The 20,861-nt window shown below is 38.8% G+C and overlaps 1 protein-coding gene across 1 annotated transcript in view; it reads left to right on the top strand.

Annotated features, from left to right (window-relative positions):
- slc36a1 (solute carrier family 36 member 1) overlaps positions 1-19,057 on the top strand; it is a 55,926-nt gene extending 36,869 nt beyond the window's left edge. The window contains exon 12 of the mRNA XM_035409582.1: positions 15,391-19,057. Within this exon, the coding sequence (XP_035265473.1) occupies positions 15,391-15,659 (269 nt within the window). The 3' untranslated portion in view covers positions 15,660-19,057. The remainder of the gene's footprint in view (positions 1-15,390) is intronic.
- The last annotated feature ends 1,804 nt before the right edge of the window (positions 19,058-20,861 follow it).

Raw genomic sequence — 20,861 nt, 5'->3', positions numbered from 1 at the left:
AAACCTTTGTCATTTTGATATGTGCCAGAAACTGAATAGAGCTCCTGATTTCTCCTGATAGGCTGAAACGTTTAGAGCCATCTTGTCAAAGGTATTGGTTATCCTATGAAAATCCTCATCCTTTTGTCTGCCATGTTTACTTAAATTCTGATTTTCTGTGTATATATTTAAGTTGGACTCAATTCTTAAACTTAAACTGATGCAGTCTGTTCGGAATGAAAGATTACACAGCCGTTGTAACAGTGGAAAGCTAATATGCAGAAGTCAGTGTTTTATTCTAAATTTTAATTTTAATTCTGACAAAGGTGAATGGAACCCACTGTTGATGTCAGATTTGAGTCACATATTCATTACATTTCCAGGTGTTTGATTGTTTACACAGGTTTTGTGAATGTGGCAGTAGTTTCACTTTTCATCCTCAATCATTATCTCTTCGTGAGCTTTTTGTTTATTAAGTTACTGCTAGACACACTGCTGTTCTGCTTATTTAATGGGGGAATTCAGCTGTTGAATGAATGTTTGCTTGTGAAATAGTAGTTGCTCTTCAAATTAAAATGAGGTCCAGCCAGTTCCGTACGTGTAGTCAGTGCTACCCCTAATCTCTCTACCCAAAAATCTCTTTTCGACGTGAGTTCCGTCAACACCAGACCTGGGTCAAATACGTATTTGTTTTGGATTCAAATACTTTTCTATGCTTTACTGATCTTGTCTCGTGTGTTGGAGCTCAGTTACACCAGGCAAGATCAATAGAGCACAGAAAAGTATTTGAATCCAAAACAAATATGTATTTGATCCAGGCCTGGTCAACACCCGCTTTGCATACGTCAGAGCCCTAGGGCTCTGGTCGGAGCCATCTCCAAATTCAAATTACCCGCCCATTATATTTCTTCAGAAATGAGGAAGGGTAGAGATGTACGGCATTATGACGTATACTGCTACCAGAATTTGCACCTTTTGCTGCCAATCAATCTGTACAGTGATTGCTTTAGCCAGACACACACACACAGAATTAATTGCTTATGGCATTATCTTTTAAATGAGCTAAATATTGTTTTGTAGTGGAATTCCCCTTTAATAAAGCATTGCTTTTGGGAGCACCAAATTCACATACAGACTCTTTCCCCTTTCCATGCCGTTATTCTGTCCTGAACTCACTTCTGCTTCAGCTATTGGGTGGATGTTTTATATTTTCTGTTGAAAAAAAGTTGCTACAGCTATGTCAAGGAGCATTTTGACCTTTAGCCAATGATGCAGAGTTTTTTTTTTTCTGTTCCTGAAAAGCACAGTATTTATATTAAACTGTAGCATTTATGTATAAGTAACCTATTATATGGAAGTTCAATACTGGGTTTGAGAGTGTTGATAGTGTGCATGGGTGGAAATGGACTTTGAAGGCAAAGTTAGAGGAGCAGTTTGTCTGTTTTTATGGAAATGTATTTTATTTTCAACTCGCCATTTGTAGCAGATTGTGTACTTTTAATGATTTTATCCTGTGTGAATAGCCCTTTTCATTAGCTCATCTATCTGTCTTCCCAAGGCTGTTGCCCATGGCTGTGGTTAGCCTTATGGATACATGACATCTCATTGAAGGCCTCTGGAAAGACATGTCCATACACCAATTAATGCATATTCCAGTATTCCAATGCGTGCATTTAACAATGAGTTATGGTTTCATCTTCCCGTTTTATTACTTTACTCTAGCTGAACTTGGTCTTAACTTATGTCTTCTGTATGCATACTGTTGACCTTCTGTTACAGGCTATTTAATTAAATCCTCAGCCCATCATGTCGTATTATGTAAATGTATTCGATCCTGTGACTGCAGCCTCCCGGTCAGAATCAATGCAATTAATCCATTGGAATAATTATCTTAATGAGGTGAACTACGTTTCCCATAAAGCATTAAATTGTTATCAGGTTCTCGGCCCATTTAAGTGGCCTATATGCCAAGGGACAATAGAAAGTTAAAATGCCATGCGACACACTTTACCATGACAATGGCAATTGAGCAAAGAGGTCTTTTAATTAGACCGCTCGCCGTAGTCTTTTATCTGCTGCTCGGGGAAACCCATCCCAGCATGCACCGCACAAATTGGCTCCAGCCGCTGCGTGTCCGGGTGGTGGGGCATGTCTTCAGCAATCAGCATGTCTCCTGCGGACCTCCGCTTAGCCCTGGGTAATACAAGCCTGACATACAAGAGCAGAGGTGGAGCATTATGGGAATGCTCTTGACATGACGGAGAAGTGCGGCTGCACCTGCAGCACGCGTGTGGTGGCCACAGCGGTTAAGCAGCACGTTGAAGCCGCACAGCGTGTCACGTGTGTGGCCACACTGGCTGTTGGCTTCGAGTCTCTTGCACTCTTTGTCCAGTGGGTTTCCAAAAGACTAGATTTGCCATAAAATTATTAGTAAGACATATTTTATGTACATAATTTGCTGGATGATATCACTTATTATGTTTATATTTTTGCATACAATTACAATTGTAATGCTGAACTTTTAAATTCCTGTGGCAGAAGAATACATTGTTGGAATTCAATTTATCCATTGGAAGTGTATTTTTGTCTCGCACAGTGTTATTTTTTATTAATCTCTGTTTCAGTAAAACAGTTCAATCATCATGAGGATAAACATTTAATCTTGAAGGGATAAATCGCCTTAGTAGCATCCAGAGCTTTGAAAGGCAAGTGCCAAAATGACTACACATCATTCTCAAAATCTGTACATTTTCATCAGTGCACATCAGAGCATTTTAATGCTGTGCACATCTTATCCTGTGTTGTCCTCAGTGTCTTTCTTGTTGCAGACACTGAGAACGAGTACACCTGAGAAATGGGTCTGGGAATAAAACTGAATTTGAAATTTAGCTTCTCGCATTTCCAGCTGAAGCCATGACGGCTTTTCATCTGTCCACTTCTTGGCAGCTTCATTTGATATGAATTCCTATGAATTCATGTGCATTTTCAAAATCACCTCACCCATCCAGTGTTATCTGATCGAAACAACACTGCATTTATTCTGAGAATTAACTTTTATTCATTTTCTGCCAGGACAATATGAAAATTAGAATGTTTGTCCTTCAATGTTTTAGCTGCTCATTAACATATCTGCTGGTATAGAAGCTAACAAGGGATGCACCTGTAGTGATATAAGGATGCACTTTTTCATCTGATGTGTATCCAACATTTTAGACAACCTCATTCACTGCCATTACTCTGGTGTAGAAGACCTTGTTCACTGTCATTGCTCTGGTGTAGACAACCTTGTTCACTGTCATTGCTGTGGTGTAGACAGTGTCATTCATTGCCATTACAATGGTGTAGACGGCCTCATTAACTGCGATTGCTCTGGTGTAGATAACCTCATCCACTGCCATGACTATGATGTAGACAACCTCATCCACTGCCATGACTATGGTGTAGACAACTATGCATCTTGATCATTCGCAACTCCACCTGTTAAGTGCATAGAGTTATAAAAAACATGCATACTTTGCACTTTGCTTGTTTCATGGTGGTCACTCACTGGGGATTAGTGTCTCTATTTTGTTTGTCATTTATTCAATAATTGATGCAGAAGTGTATCTTCATACCCCACGGTGCTTCATGAAATTTTTAGCAGGTGAGTGCTCTCTTCATACATCACTAGGGAAACTACATCTTCCTACCATTATACAAGGTAACTGTGATGTTAAGTACTACAATTTAACATTATTGCACAGGCACATGTACATGTGTTTACTTACTTTCGATTTTTTCAGCAACACAGTTAATTAACTAATACTGGATCAGAATGAAATAGAATTCAGTTCATTTAGTCTTGATTGTTACTGTGTGTGTGTGGAGAATGGGAATGCAAGCGAGAAAAACGGGTCAAGGAAAAACAAAAAATTGTTTTGGTATGCTTGTCGTAGCTCAAGGCTGCCCAACCCTGTTCCTGGAGATCTACCATCCTGTAGGTTATCATTTCACACCTGATTCAACTAATTAGTGGCTCAACGAGATGTTGCATGAGGAGCGCTTTGATGGGGTTTGAATGAAAACCTACAGGATGGTGGAACTCCAGGAACAGGATTGGTCAGCCCTGCTGTGGATTAAATTATTCATAGACTCTCAAAGCCCTTGGTCTCAGAAGAGAAGACATTTAAATGCCTGTGCTGTGCAGTGCTATAGTACAGTAGCTGATTTTTTATTTGTTTATTAATTTTTTGTCAATTGCATATCAAGTAATCCTCAAGCCTTTGAATCACGCACATGATGTGTATACAGTAAGAGGTGTACAAGGCTGCTGTCATTAGTCTATCAGGCTGTATTCTATAGCATTTGAAGTTAAGATTAGCTTCGTCATAACTGGAAAAAAATTTGATGAATTTTTAATAAATGTATAGACTGAATTGTGTACCTCTGTGGCTGGTGTGCTTTGGCAGCCTGCAGCCTAAATTTCAGCAGTAGCCATAGAAGGAAGGCTACACTGTGACCTCACATGGTGATGGGGTATGAGGTCACAATTTAATCTTTCTGTGAGTCATCTACAGAGCCTGGCCACCTCTCTGTTATAGGGTCTTCTGGAAGCTTCTGTGCAGCTAGTGGGAAATGGACATACAGCCAACAATGGGAATCTAGAAATGGGCTGTAAAATTGCACTGTGAGTTGCCAAATTGTATACCCGCCCCAACTCCCCACCTCCCTCCTTCCAACATGATTATGACATTATTGGCAGAGGAATGGTTTTAAATGGCATTTACAAAACACAATGCCTGTAGGAACACAATGTACACAATGTTTCAATGTGTATGGCCCTGCTTTATTTATCATTTTCTAGCAAGGCCTTATTGAGAAGCCTACAGGTTTTCAAAATCATTACAGGCCGTTCTTTTAAGTCTTGCATGTGTGATGTGCTATTCAGCAGTGGCTGGGGTTCATTTTGTGACAGTGTTGCTCTACCCGGACGAATAGGTCAGAATAGTGTTCACTGTGTTCTTGGCTAGAAATAGCTGTACAAAATAAGTATTGTACCTTACTGAACCTGTGTTCAGCAGTTGTCTATGACCATGAAATGCACTTTTTGTACGTCGCTTTGGATAAAAGCGTCTGCCAAATAAATGTAATGTAATGTAAATAACATTTGATTAAAGCTGCCATACAATGGGTTCCAGCAACAGTAAAGGATGATGAGTTCAGAGCTGCTAATGTATGTTTATGTGTAAACATGATGCATGCTTGCATCTCAGCGACTAAAGTATGATCACCCCCTATTTGCTTTCAAGAAATGGAGGGCACAAATACTGACCTTTCCTCCATTCACAGAATTCACACAAGACTGCATAATAATGATGAAAGAGGAGATAGAGCTTGCTGAAGGGCAGCGAAACACTGGAAACGTACTGGGTCGGGATATTACACTGCCACCGAAAAAATGCCATTTTTGCAAACCAGGCCTTTTCTGCAGCAGAACACAGTACAATGTAAATACGATGGTGGACTTTTATCAAAAGGCAAGGAGTGTAAATGCAGTGAAATCTCTGAAATCAATTCTTAGATTCTTATTCATGTACTCTGTTTGGATATGTAGCATGTCGCTATTGATTACTATTTATATGTTTGTGGTACCAATTTTTTATTTTGATTTGACATTCCCAAAAGGCTATGTCATTTTAAATAATCATGTGAGGTTAAAGTTTCTGCTCCCCTGTAATTCACTGAATTACAAATGGGGAGCAAATGGTATGCAAATTCAAAGTTAAATTCAATATTTGATGTTTGTATAGTGTAACAACCCTAGTTCCTAACATGGAAGTAGGTGTTCCTAATTCTAGCTCCTAACACTGGCTGTTATATAAACTAAACCAACTTTTTGTTTTTTCATAAATATATGCTGGCACTAATAGAAAATGGAATTGAACAAGATGCAGTACATCCTATTGCATTATTTATGACATCTCAACGTAATCAACTTACGTAATATAGTAAATTAGGGATTTATCAGATGCTTCTGTAAGTGCATACATAAAAGTTTGGGCAACAAACAGTGCTGATGCATAGTTATCAGGGTCATAACCGATAGTAGTACATGGCAAAGCATATTTTGTGCAGTGACAAAATTAGCAAAAATCATGTAAAAAGTATGTGAATTGTACTGTATTGAGTATCACATTTGATAAAACCCTTATACCATGTATAGAAATTCCACACTCACTCCCAAAATGCCAATAATTTAACATCCGTTAAAGTTATTTGGTTTAATGTGGCACTAAACAGGCCGTTCGCTTGTGGATGTGCTGGCTGTGCTGGAATTCCAGCTTAAAGGAACAGGCATCAATTTCAGGAAATTTAATTATCACACAATTCCACTCTCTGGCTCAGCTAGTTAGTTTTGTGTGTGCAGAGGCAATTGGTTAACAGAGCAGCTTGTTTCCACGGCAGCCCTGTCAGCATACATCACATTCTCACAGAGGTTCTTCATTAGTTGGAGCTGAAAAAAAGATAAGTGGAAACTTTATGCCCTTGTCTCTAAACAACAGGCGGTCCTGGAAGGACATCCCAGGCCAGCTCACAATCACCGCAGCCCTGGTCAGGATTTTTGTCACCACATTTCAGTTCCTTTATTTAATTCATTTTGAAAATTTTAATGACTGGCCTAATGATAAATACTCATATTCAGGTCAGTGAGTTTTTTCCTCCTTGTTTTCTCCAGCTATAGAACAGGCACTCGAATTTTTTTGCATTTTTCAGAACACTTTCTGGACTTATGTGAGTCATTTTCACACCAATACCATAGCCTTCTTCTTTTCATCTTGTTCTGTGTAGGTGTGCTTTATTCATGAAATATTCACATAATGGTAAATGCATGTTGGTATTATAATATTCTGAATGCACTGCATATGTACAATGCAGATCCAGTGGAACCTGGGCTGTATTGTGTTTTAGCCCATCTCCCTCTTGGAAATGGCATTCAATGTCAATGATGCATTCATGCAATAGCATAAATGCTGCAATATTGTTGTTGGCGGTATTGTTTTCACCCATAATGTGGCTCCAATCCAGATACCAGGAGTGTGATTTTGTTCTCTTGAAGGGCCCATTGAAAGGCTTTTTAATGTCATGGAAAGGCTTTATAATGTACCTTGCTTACTTTAACAGCAGTGTATTTCCATTGTTGATGTCCTTTTGACACCGCAGGTTCGCTAACTGTGACGATCCTGTGCGTTCCAGATGTCTTTCTCCTGTTCTGTTATTTAAAATATGCCTGAATTGCTATTTTGCTCGGTTGCCTTTAACAGACACTTTGCATCTCTGTAAGTAAGTGACGTAGTTTCAGTTTCTAAAAGAGACCCTGTAGTAACTGAAATGTTCACATTAACAATGTAGAGGAAAGCTGTTCATGCACGGTAAAGGTCTAGTAAGCACACAGATGTGCAGATAGGGAAAAGGTAGAAACAGCGGCCAAATGAATACAGTTGCTAAGTGAAAGAGCAGTAGCCATTTATGTGACCTTCACATAACTGACTGAGGCTTTGTGAATTTTAGAGCAGGTGGAAATGTGTAACATTCTTGCAAATGAAATAGTCTGAACCGTTTTCCTTTGAATGTTGTGCCTGTTGATTATTTAAATCCCTTTATAATAGTTTTGCTCTGGGTTATATACATAAAATATTTAATTTCAGAATCCATCACCTGTTGTACATTATTCTCAGGGTCACCTGCAGGGACATAGATCTGTCTGCGTTTGAAGGAAACATCTGCTCACCTCAAAATCTCAGTGTTTCTAAAGTACCGACACACTAACTAGATAAATTGTCTCCAAGGAACAAAAAAAAAAAAAAAAAGAAATCTACATAATTACATTCTTATTTCCTTGCTTTCTATTATGTCCATTAATTCATAAGGTGAACTTTAGGTCAGTCATGAAAAACACATTTTGGTAAGTCCCATGTGATGTAGTTTAATGGCCACATTGTGACAAAGAGAGAAAAGACAGAAGGGACACACACATGATTTGTGTGTGTATGTGTGTGTGTCGGCAGGACTTGGGTAAAGTCTGCATGTGCCTATATAATGTATATATGTGTGCATATGTCTGTAGACAGTACACACAGGTAATGTGTGTATGTGCCTTTATAAAGTGGTAATGTGTTTATGTGTACAGGAAGTGCACATGTATGACATGTGTTTGTGTGCATAAAAGTCACCCAGGTGATGTGTGTGTGTTGTGGAAGGACACACGGGATGTGTGTTGTGGAAAGAGAGCAGTCTTGCCCATCACTGGTTCTGCGTATTGCCAATAGTGTTGATTGTGCAGAAATGCCATGTTACTTTTTTCATTTCAAATATCAACATGACACTAATTCAATGTTATCATCTGGATATATTTAATCAATGATTTTGTGTATTTGAATTGATATTAACCCGAGATTTTCTTTCATGGTGCTACTATGTGGTCGGCCTGTATTCAGCCAATGCGCTGGTTTTTGGCACTGTGATGTACCCCTCAGCCCCACAATTCCCTGCCATGCCAGTGCAGTGGCATGGCAGTGCCTCTAGTCAGGAGGTCCATGGGTTCGCGTCTGATTGTCGTAGTGTTACCTGGGGAAGGGGGGTTTTTAGCTGGCAGGGAATTTTCCCTGTCAAGCTTTCTGTGGCGGTTGGGAGCTTCAGGCACGTTGGCTTCAGCTCAGTGGCTGCGCTGCTCAGCTGGTACGCTGCTCAGCGATTGACTTTCTGTAATGGCTTACCGTTAGAATTCGGCCTAAAAGAAATGGGGAATAAAGAACAAATAAATCTGCATTCACTGCTGTCGGTATATAATAGAATGGTTCTGAAAGTGGTGGAAACGTAATTAAATCCTTTTAAGCTGGCCACCATTCTGTGAAAGCATGAAATCACATTTATCTGTTAACTTTTAATTGCGCCTTGAAAATCAATCTGTGTTAGTAAAACGTGTGCCCAGCGGTTGGAGCTGAGTGACATAGGCCTGCTTAAAATTGACGGTGGCTTTTTGTCAGATCACAAATCCACCAGCAGCCTTTGACTGCTGATTTGCCATTAGTCAGTGAGTCACACTTTCTATTGATCAGAATTCTATGGTTAGACTAAGCTAGCCTTATTCAAAATGGTTTCTACTTGCTCCAGAGCCACAGACTGAATATTATCATCGAATGAATTAAGAATTTCATCAGCCCCTTACTGCTTTTTTATATTTTCTTGAGAGCTAGCAGTCAAGTGAAGGCTTTATGAGGGGAGGTTGTTTTCAATAGATGGCCTTTGCTCAAGGTTATATAGCATGACATGACATTCTAAAGGGAAACAACAGTGCCACAGAATCCAACATAGCTGCTGTCTGTATTTCAGGGTCCTTTGCAGTCTTTATTTTGTCCTGCCGTCTGGGGCATTATGATAGAAAATGGAATACTCTTTGAATACTCATTCTGCCCATATTTACAGGACAGAAAGAGGTTATTATAGAAATTACAATTATTTAATATTCTCAATCGCATTTTTGTGAGGACTAAAGAGAATGGCTAGAGAGAATGGACCAAAGAGAATGGACTCCAGGTAGAGGATGCCTGATGGGATGTAACACAGCGTGGGCTTGAATAGGGAGAGGGTCAGGGCTGGAGCGCTCTGTGAACTTATAGTGGGGGAAAGGGGTTGAACATGTGAGTGAAACACGGAAAATCCCCAGGGTGCTAAAAGATAAAAAGAAAGGGGTCTGCACAACACTTTTGGAGTGTTCCTGGTCTGACAGCACCCCAACACAGTTAAGCTAAGGTGTCAGTTAAAGAACAAAGCAATGTCCAGGTCTTATTCTTTTCTTTTTTTCACACATTACATAATTTATGTCTCCTTGACCAGTATGTAGTGAACCTTGAAATAGCCGTTTACCAAACAACCGAAGGATGGAAGACTGAAGTAGGAAAAAGACCGAAGCAACCGTTTCTAGTTCAATGAGGTTATTACGGTAACGGAAGCATTTGGGTGCAGAGAGGTCAGGTTCACAACAGGGCACACAGGTTCCTGTGTGGTCTCACCGTTGTCTTGCCTTTGAATATAAATGGGCAGCATCTGATGCCGAATCTCCAAGATGACTACCCCTCCAAAACTATGAAGCGCACATGCCTAGAGGTGGGAATGTCCTTCATGGGGCCTCCCATGAGATGAAATGTCGAAGCCTGTTTTGTTAAGAACATTTGCATTCTGATTGGATTTGCGCAACAGTGTTAGGTTTGCTGTAGCAGAATGTTTGGTGGATCTTTGATCTGGTGGGTTTTGACATTAATCCTGTTGAATCTGCTTCTTGTGGAACTTGTTTGTCTGTTCACTCTAACGTTTATTTAACATCTTCAAATGCATTCCTAATGTAAATATGTGTAAGATTTACTTTCCATTACAACATAGAATAAAAACTGTGGGTAAAGTTGAAAAAAGTAGCAGATTATTATTATTTTTTTTTTTTTGAGGTTCAGTGCACATCAGTATGATGTGTGTGATCTGAGAGCTCTAGCTGCACTGAGATGGCTATCGGAGTTTGCCTTCATTTACAGTACCTGCAAAGGGCAGGCAGTGTGACATTGAAAATGAGTCACCACCTGAGCTCCCATCTCTCTCTCTCTCTCTCTGTCCCTCTTTCATTTCTTATCCTCCTTATTCATGAATTAGTATTTGTGCATAATCAAGGCCCACGGACTCTGGGATGAAGGGGACAGTAACGAGCAACATTAGCTGTCACCTCATAAAAGTGCGCAAGCATGAAACGGCAGCCAAAAATCCGACTGGCCCGAAGCCGTTGTAGTGAAAGCAATGATGAATGCAGACCGGGCTTATCAAGGGGAAGCCCTCTCTTTGAGAGAAGCTGAGTAGGAGCCTGCAGTTCGAGCAGATTGGAGTGCCTGTTGAGACATTGGGAGGAGGGGGAAGCCTGCTTCATGTGCTGTTGATCTCCAAAAGCGTCTTTGAGGAGCAATTAAGACCCTTTCAGTGGAGTGTGAAACCCTTGTGTCGCTAGTGGGGTGACCTTGTGCTGTTGTTCAATATTAATGCACGCCACTTACCACAGGCTTCTTCCATCAAAAAACTCATATTTCATCCTAATCTTTTCTAACCCTGAGTGTGTCCCGTGTTGTAAATATAACTATATCCCTTTTTTATTTGAATAGTGGTTGATTCCATTACCAGCTGTAAATATCTTCACTCCATTTCTTGTCAATGGATTTTTGAATTCAGCTGTCATCCATAAGCATTCAATTGAACAAAGTAGGAAGTTTACCTAGTATATTGTGTGTGTGTGTGCATGTGTGTCTGTGTGTGTGTGTGTGTGCGTGTGTCACTGTTTTTATCCCATTCATTTTTGTCCATTTTTCCATATTGTGTAAACAATGTATGATTATGTGAAGCTCTAATTATTATTATTACAGTTTTTGAATGAGTAGACAAAGTCAATTTGTTTCACTGGAAATTGCCTTTGACCAAAACAATAGCAGCCTCTTTTAGGGCTCTTGATTCTTCTCAAGTGGAAGCTAAAGCAGAAGGCCTCTCGAACGTTCAAACCATGTCTCTCTCCATAGACTTTGTCCCGGTTTTTTGCTCTGTTTCTCAACATAGCTGGCAAGCTGCATGCGCGAGTTCTCAAAGTCTCTGTCCGCCTGGTGGCACGAAACGTCTCATGGACGTCAATCGCAGGCTCAGCCTACCTATTCCCTTTGCAGTGTCGTTTCACAGTCTTTGTGAATGCAAATAGTCAATTTGGGGGGGTTGGGGATGGGGGCGGGGAGAATAAATGCAAAAAAGAACGATTTAAAGATGTAAAGACTCTTATCTGCTTTACGTTTGTCGAATATGAGGAAAAAGACAAAGTCTTTTACAGTCGCTGTCAATGAAATGGCACATGACGGCGAGTGTGCGTTGCGCGCCGGGAGCGTGCTCTGGAAGTGTCTGATGATTTAAAAGCCCCGGCGTGTCCCTGCCTTGCTCTGTGGGAGGAAGCCGAAATGGGCGAAAGGACGAATGGCATTTTGGCCACGTATTCAGACCGTCCCAGCTGCCTGTGCAGCTGTCTTTATTCAGTTGTAAGGGACAGTTCACGGTCTGGGCTTTTTGATATTTCAGTTTTAGCGCATGTCTTCAACTGACCCAGACAGTTTTGTGTACAATGAAGGATAATTCAGTTACTCACAGAAGTTTCTGATGACCAGTCAATTTTACAATGGGTGTTGCAGGAAGACACGCGTCAGCTAACTCCAAAGCATCTTGTACAGCCGTGTTTTTTTTTTCTCTCCAGGGGCTGTATATATGAATACAGTCATTTTTTATTATTTTATTTTTTTATAGTGTTTTTTTCACAATTCTAAACGTAAATATTGGCTTTTATATCGTGCCAGTACTTCCTTCTTTGAATGCGGTGGTCTCAGTTTGCACATGTCATAGGAAATAGTTGCAACCAACATTGAGCATATAGATATATTTAAAGGATAATTGAGCAATCGACACAGATCTGACCTCATAACGATACTGTACAAGCAGTTTGCAGTCACTTGAAGTTTATGTTCTTGCTGTAGTCTGCAAATCACAAAATTTCCCTATAGTAAAGTTTACTATCCCTACTTCAATCCCCTTGTGTCCTTGTAAGTTCACTACTGCCTGGCTAGCTGGAAGGAAACATTTTAAGCCACAAGTCAGTTCTGTGGGCTAGTTTCAATATCCGTCTTCATTTCCTCTGTCACTTTTCACGTTTTATGTGCTACAGGCCCACTGTCCTCCCATCTACCCCAGAGGTAGCCCCTGCCACTCATTTACATTCATTTATTGTTTAAGTTCTGTAGCTTTCCTGCTGTCGTATTTGCTCTGACGTGGAACCAGGCGTCGATGGTGACGGCAACAATTTTTTTCTCATTCAGGAGCTTACTTTGCCAGTTGCCTTCCTCCCAGCATCCCCTCGTCTGTCTTTCTTCATGCTGTAACTTTGATTAATGTTCAAAAACTTGACTTTAGGCTTGACAGTTAAAATGAAAAGTCTGTTATTACCTGTAAGTGGAATGGGGGGAAAAATTGATAAAGAAGGATAGTCAGTGGATGCCAGTTATTATTGAAAATAAACGAACGAAGGAAAATTCCGACGTCGGCCTTGATTGCTTGAGTAATGAGAACTCGGAGACTGCGGTTATCAGCCCGTGGAAATATGTCAGCTCATATCCTTCCTGATCCTATGCATTTTATTTTACTCATTATTTCTTCCAACCAGATGCAAGTGAACATTAAATGATGGCCCAAATACATCTTTTCAATGAGCCATTTTAACCATTCTTTCTATATGGATTCTGACATTTCACCCCAAGCATTTCCTTTGCTTGAAGAACAGTTTGCATACCATTGTAGATATTTTAGTTGTCATTGTGCCCAATTCAAGGCATTTTGCATTTGTTAAAATCCATGTAAACACATTGGTTACTTTCCCAGGATCGTGTGTATCCTACAATGGGAACGTTCACCTTCATGTCTTTGTAAGACAAATGGAAAAATGATCTGTTATCAGCAAAGCAATGGATTGGGAGGATAATATGAAGAAGTGGCCAAGCATGACGCGTCATGACATTTTCAATGTATTCTGTCTCTCAGGATTGAAGGCTGGGAATGGAAAATGACAGAAGTTCATCTGAGGCTTATCTGAATTGGCTTGCTAATAAGGACAGCTGCTTATTGTATGAAGCAGAATTCGCCAAAATGCTTCAAAATTAATGTATACATAGTCGGAAGATTGTAGCTTTTAAATCATTGTAAATAAAACACTGAAGTTATCTTTTTTTTTGGATGATTAGCATTGTTTTTTATGCTATTCGTGTTGCATATATCAGTGAACAGTGTGATGCCTTGCCCTGCTGCAGCTTCCTCGTTTGTTTGAGGACTCCTTTAGTCTTTAGTGTCTGATGTGGTTTGTCTGCAGTGGCCTCCTGTACCTAGCCACAGTTGCCACAACGAGCTGCTTGTGCCCAGAATGGAAGTGCAACACATAATCAATTCTCAAGGCTTTAAGTGACGTTTTCCCACCAAGGAGGTCGAACAAAAACCGACTGTTGCCTACAACGGAGGGACTTATCAATTTTTCCATTGCACGTGTGGATAACCAGAGTGACACACGCAAAGGATACAAAATTTTTGCCTGTTACATTGCAAATGTTAGACAAACATTCTTTGCAATTATATGGAACATCTTTGGTTCGTTGGTGCTTTGAAATTGCTGGCAGTTTTACTGAATCATGAATCTTGATCATGATAGTCACATTTCAGTGGGAGTAAACTGTCAAGCTTTGCTCGGTTGGTCTGTCAGACTGAAGATACCACTCCAGGCTGTGCATTTTAAAATATTTATTTTTCTTCTTCTTCATCTCCCCAGAAAATGAAATTAAGAAATCATTTCATATTAATATTTGAATTCATTGCGAGGCCTTGATAAGTATTTAAATTTGGAACTTTCCATTGGCAGTGTAATGTGTGTTAACCAGGACATGGATGGAATAATTTCTGCTTCAAAATGGCATCAAATACGAATTGAATTTTTAAAGGCCCTGCAGTGTAATTAGCATCTGTACACCATTTCATTATTTTAAACTGCTATATTTAAATTTTATTCGTAAATAATGAATTATCAAATTATTTGGTTGTGGGGGGCAAATTTAATATTTGTATTAAATTTTCATTTTTGCACTTTTGTGTAACCATATCCTGTAAAATTGGTAGGAACAGACCTCTATCTTAGATGGGGTTATTTGATTTGTTCCCTTATATCTATCATGATATCTATCATGACATTACTTAATCTTCTGTAAGTGCTCTTTCTACCTATCTCTTTGACCTTTCACTAGGGTCCTGAAAATACTCTGGATCATAGTCTGCTCTATTGCTACTGTGATCATTTACTGAACCCAGTAGGTTCCCTGATGCTTCAATCATACCCTTTAGTCTAACTTTAGCTACTGTCACTGGGCTGGCCAGCAGATGATGGGCTCCCCCTCCTGGCCTTTCCCAATTGTGTGCATTTGTGCTATGACTAAGCATTATTACTACTGATATCATGACTGATGATATTGATATTGGTGGTATGTTACTATTTATGATATTACTGTAGTAGTAGTAGTTGTTGTTGTTGTTGTTGTTGTTGTAAACCAAAACATAAAGGAAAGAATTCCACACACACTACGATACCCGATGATCTGTCCTACATTGAGTAAGTCACAAACGTTTTTATAAGCCACAGCTATGCCCTGATTGCTAAAATGCTGGAAAGTTTTCTTTAATCAATACAAGGAAGACAGCAGAGTACTATTGTGTGCGGCTTTCCTGTCCATCATTGTGGGCCGCTGGTTTTGATGTTAAGATGGCGCTCTTGGCTGCTCTCTGCAGGTCTCCTGGCCATACTGATCCCGGAGCTGGACCTGGTCATCTCCCTGGTGGGCTCCATCAGCAGCAGCGCTCTGGCCCTCATCTTCCCCCCGCTGCTGCAGATACTCGCCTATCACGACGATGGCCTCTCCCGCTGGGTGGTGCTCAAGAACTGCCTCATCAGCCTGGTGGGCATCGTGGGCTTCGTGGCCGGCACCTACGTCAGCATCGAGCAGATCATCGCCCGCAGCAGGCTGAGGTCTAGCAGCGCCTTCTTTGAGAGCACCTGAGGGTGGATGCAAGCCGGAGTCGCCTGTTTGTGGGGAAAAGAAAAAAGAAAAGAAAACTTGCACAAAGTCACTTCTTTAGTTGTTTTTTGCCCATATTGAATCAATGTTCGTCCTAAACTTTGACTTTGAACTTGTTTTGAGCAAGGGTTTTTTTTTCCCCCTTAAACACAGCAGCAGTTTGGCAAGTTAGTTTAGGTCAGTGGTTCCAAACCGCTCCTCTGAAGCACTCCTGATTCAACTAATCTTTGGCTTCATTAGTTGCAGGTGATGGCTGGGGATACCCAAGGAGTGATTTGAGAACCACCGGTTTAGATTATTGCTAAACTTGTCGCAGTTGTGTTGGTGGAGATAAAAATGAACACTTGCAGTTGGCCGTTAGAGCAAAGGACCAATGTCACTTGTATCCAGGCCTTCTGAATCCAGGCCTGTTTGATACCAGTTGTACTTTTGTCACTACAACCTTCAAAACATCTGGTGAAGTTTGCCACCCAGATGGTACTTTTTTATCTTTTAACTTTTTTGGTTTTTATTTATTTTATTTTTTCTCGTATGTCTTAGTATTTAATTTAATCACCAGAATAACTATGTTGGCAGGAGAGCCACAATCATGCGTAGGCGAAACATTAAACCGTACACATCCGTTTTGTTTGCTTGTTCTGTTTCTGCTTACTCCTCCTTTTTCCACAATCCCATAATCCCTACTGTACTTCATTTTACCATTTATTTTTCTACAGAAAAAAAATAACTCCTGCTCTGGTTGTATTTGAAATATTTTAATCAGAAGGTATCAAAAGACCTGTAAATAAGTTTTGTGATGCCCCTTGATTTTTAACAGTGCTCACCAGTCCAGCCAGCCCCCCCCCCCCCCCCCCCCAAAAAGACATTATTTTTTTCTGTTAATCAGTCTTGCTCAAAACAATCCTGCCAGTAATATTTGCAATATATAATCAGCCCTGCCAAATAGGCCCTAGCAGTGTTATTCATACAGAAATTCTAACAAAATAACACTACACACTTTCAACTATTTGAATTTGAACTATTAAGAAATTTGAATTTATGAATGTGAGGATGATTATTGTTAAATTTGTGCTTGCCTGGGTTTTACAGCAACAAGATTACAGCCCAATAATCAGAAGATTAGGAAATTGGAGTGCAGTTGTGTAATGGGATACGTCTATTAGGATTTTGCCTGTTTTAACTGATTGAAGATCCATTCATATGTGTGACAGATTAGACATAAGAAAACTGGGAACTATAACCTCTTGATATGTATAATTGCACTTACACAACTGTTTTTTTCGGCAGTATCTCATAAATCAAACAAAAACAAAGATATATATTTGTTTTTTAAAAATTTTAGTCAGTATTTTTCAGTAAAAAATACAGTTTTGAGAAATTTTTCTGTTTTTTTTTTTGTTTGTTTTTAATTTCCTTGCAATCACATTCACCATTGAAACATTGTTTTCTGTCATTGCTTAGAAACTGTTTACACTAGAGTGATGAATATAATTATGTTGAGATTCTGGGTAATAATTTTATTATTTTGGATTTTAAAAATCACAATTGTATTATCGGTAGAATTTAATATTCACTAAATAATTGTATTAGTTTAGTGGACAGTTCAGTTGCTCAATTGTGTCTGGATAGTTTAAGAATTAATAGTTTTTAAATTTATTTATTTATTTTTTTTTTGTTTGAAATAAAGGGACTTATTTCTTATGCTTTTTATCATTTATATCTGAATACTGTATGAGCATGGTCATATATTTTCTAGACATTTCTATATTTTAAATTCCAGAAGGGAGTGGGGGTATTCTCAGGGATAGTATGCTCCATGTTAAAATTTGTTTGGTGCAATGGTACAATTTTAAGCTCAATATAGAGCAGTCAAGATTGCAGTGAAATTACAGTCAATGAATTTCACACCAGAGAACTGGACATGGCTTTGTCTATTAATTTAGTTAACTTGTATCTTTTGTTATAAAGTATTGTACATGTATAATGTGTTATGCACATGATTGACACCTTATGAAAATATTTTAAAGCAAATCATATGGAATGTCTGTATTTAGCAGCTAGACTTTACAAATTTGAAATATATAGTATGTAAGCCTTTAAAATTTCATAGATAAAAAAATGTCAAGAAATATGAGGGAATGTTTAAACATTTTATTTTATTTTATTTTTATATTGGATGCTTATTTTTGAATGTTTAATTGACTGCGGTTGCATTATTGTGTTCATCTCCAGCCGTTTGATTGCCACCCGCTGTTTAATTGGAATGGAGGAATGCTTCCTCTTTTGATGAGTTGATTATTAAACACAATTTACATTGTGACGTTGTACCATCCGCTTACATACATGTACACAAACTTACACGTCTTTCTGTCACACATAATGCATAAATGCCAGTTAAAGAATTTTGCAAGTCAAGCATTTTTTTTAGAAAAAAGTTGCTTGATTTGACTATTTTTAGTTTGAGTTTTTTTAATTTCATTTTAGACTTTTTTTTTTTTTTTTTTTAGCTTGCTTGCTGTAAACTATAATTGATTCTTGAAGAATGCTATGCCTTACCATTCTGGTGGTTCATTTTGCAAATAGTCATGTCCGTAATGTGCTGTATTATGCCATTTCAGTTACAAAATGATGACTTTTAAATGACCACAAGCTTTTTTAGGATGCTGTTTATTCAGAAATGTGTCAGTATTGGTATTCAGAAAGTATTATAGCTACACATGGCTACATGGCTATTTTAGGTTTTGGTTTTAATATTGGTGTAAGGACAGCGTAATCCTAAATTAGAAACCCAGCTGTTGATCCCCTCCAAAGGTAAAATGCAGTCATGTTGGTGTAATGATTTCTTTTTTTTTATAGACAATATTTTATACCGACCACTTTTAATGCATGCTCCGTCACCCACTCTGTAAATACTGTATATGACATGATGTAACTGCTACTGTATGTGTTTGTACAGTATATATATGTCATGATCCTGAACAAACGGTTGTGATCTGTTTTTTTTTCTTCTCTCTATCAGACATTACAACAGTGTAGACCACTGTGTAAATGGGATGTAAATAGTTGTATTTTAGAGCTGTTTTTTTTTTCTTTTCTTTTTTTTTGGGGGGAAGGGGGGTGGTGGTGGTGGGTTTGCATATGATTCATGCACATAATTAATGAGGGCCCATTATATGTATATGAATTGCAGATATTCTAACCTGTAATTAGACGTTAAGTGGCTTAAATGGTGACATACACTAGAAAATAATTTATCACCAAAAACATTGTGCATTGTTTGCTGCTGTAAACATCACATGCGTTTTCCCATTAGATGTAATACTGAACAATATGTTTGTTTAATGTGATCATTTTTCAGAATATAACTGAATGTGAATTCAGTCTGTTTCGAACCGTCTTATCTTTCTTTTTGTGTAAAAGTGTGTTTGCATTTTCTTTGCCTGAAGGAATTCTTTCTGAGCTAAGAGCTGTAAAACACTGCACTATAAGTTACTAGTTATATTTATTTAGTGTTTAATTATGCTGTCATTGAAGCATTCTAAAGGGAGATTGTTTCCTTTCACAAATGAACACACACCACGCGCCGCGGGTCCTTCAGCTCATTGTGCATCTCTGTGGACACCATTTTGTTGCGAGCATTGTCAGAGTGAATGCAGGGCCTTGACAGCAGTACATCCCTGAGAAATCACGGTGCAGGAACATTGGCAGTTTCCTTTTTAAGGACAGGGCCGTTTATTTTTATTGTCTGCTTTTTGAGCTGTCGGGGCATTAACGGCATCAAGCAATCCTGTTTCAGCTTGATTGACAGCACACCCTTGAGCACCCACAGAGAAATGAAAATTAATGGCTAGGGAGCGACATATGGGATATGGGAAGTTATAGACTGTGGCAGAGAATACAGCCTTTCCAGAGGGCTAGAAAAGGATGGGAATTCCATTAACAAATTCAGCGGACAATGAAAGTGTATTACTTTTTTTTCATTTTTCTTTTCTTTTTTTGATCAAATTTTCAGGTGAAGACTTGGAGACTGTATTTGTTTTTCACCTTTGAGGGACCTGTAGGACTGCACATGTCTGTCACAACAAAACATGTGATGACCAGCCACGAAAAGACAGACCACTATTTCTTTCATCTTGGCTATTTTAAGGGGAGGGGGGCATCATGTGGTTTAATCGGAATAGTACAGTGCACATATAGCACGTACTGTTAGGCAGAATTATAAGCAAACGGTGCTTATAATTTCAACACATTAATACTCAAAACCCCACTGACATGCGAAGAGGTGAACACATTCTTTCTGAAGCCCATATACAGTACAGTACAGTATTAAAAACTGCATTGTAAATGCACTTATTTTCATTTCTTGCTTTTTCAGCATTTTCAGATATTATTATCACTGAAAGAATTGTTTTGTCTAGAATATAATTGAGTATGATGGGTGCTTTCCACTGCCCCAGTTTTTTTGTTCACAGGACAATGAAGGAAAGTGTTGCAGTTCTGCCCAGAATGTCTTGAATTCTGTATTTCAGTCATGTACATGCATTGGATAATTTAGCACGTAGATGCAATGACAAAACATGAAGATTCATGAGGTTAAGGGCTAAATTATTCTGCATGGAAATATTCTGACCTGGAGGGAGGGTTCACAGTCTCCTGTGCGCTTGTGCATTAATGAAATATAAGACATTATCAATCAAAGAACTATCATAGAGTGGAATGCTGATGTATAACTGATTTTCATAAAGGGGTAGTTAGTACTGATGGCTTCTGCCAACTTTTCAGGGTGATACATTGAAGCTGTATTGCAGTGGTGTCATTAACATAAGGACATACACACACAATTTATAAAAGTCAGTTTTCTGTACTTTTTTTCTCATTCATATTTCTCATTCATAAGTCCAAATATATAGCAAAAATATCTAATTTCGCTCTACTGTTACCATACGGAACTGTACCAAATGTGCTTTAAATGCGGCTCTTCTTAATGTGAGTACTTGTCTTGAAGTAGCTGTTCAATCCCTAAATGTTTCTAGTATAAATCCATCAGTATGAAGGCAAATCAAAATAATGTAAAGTCACCTATAATATTTTGGAGTTGCAAATTATATCACAAATAATAATGTATTTTCCAAGATATTTTTGCCATCAGTTGATACGCATTTGTTATGCAGCTTGAAAATGTAC

The sequence above is a fragment of the Anguilla anguilla genome, chromosome 3, assembly GCF_013347855.1.
Source record: "Anguilla anguilla isolate fAngAng1 chromosome 3, fAngAng1.pri, whole genome shotgun sequence".
NCBI lineage: Eukaryota > Metazoa > Chordata > Actinopteri > Anguilliformes > Anguillidae > Anguilla > Anguilla anguilla.
Note: the sequence above shows the minus strand (reverse complement) of the source record. Positions and strands in the feature narration are given on the sequence as shown.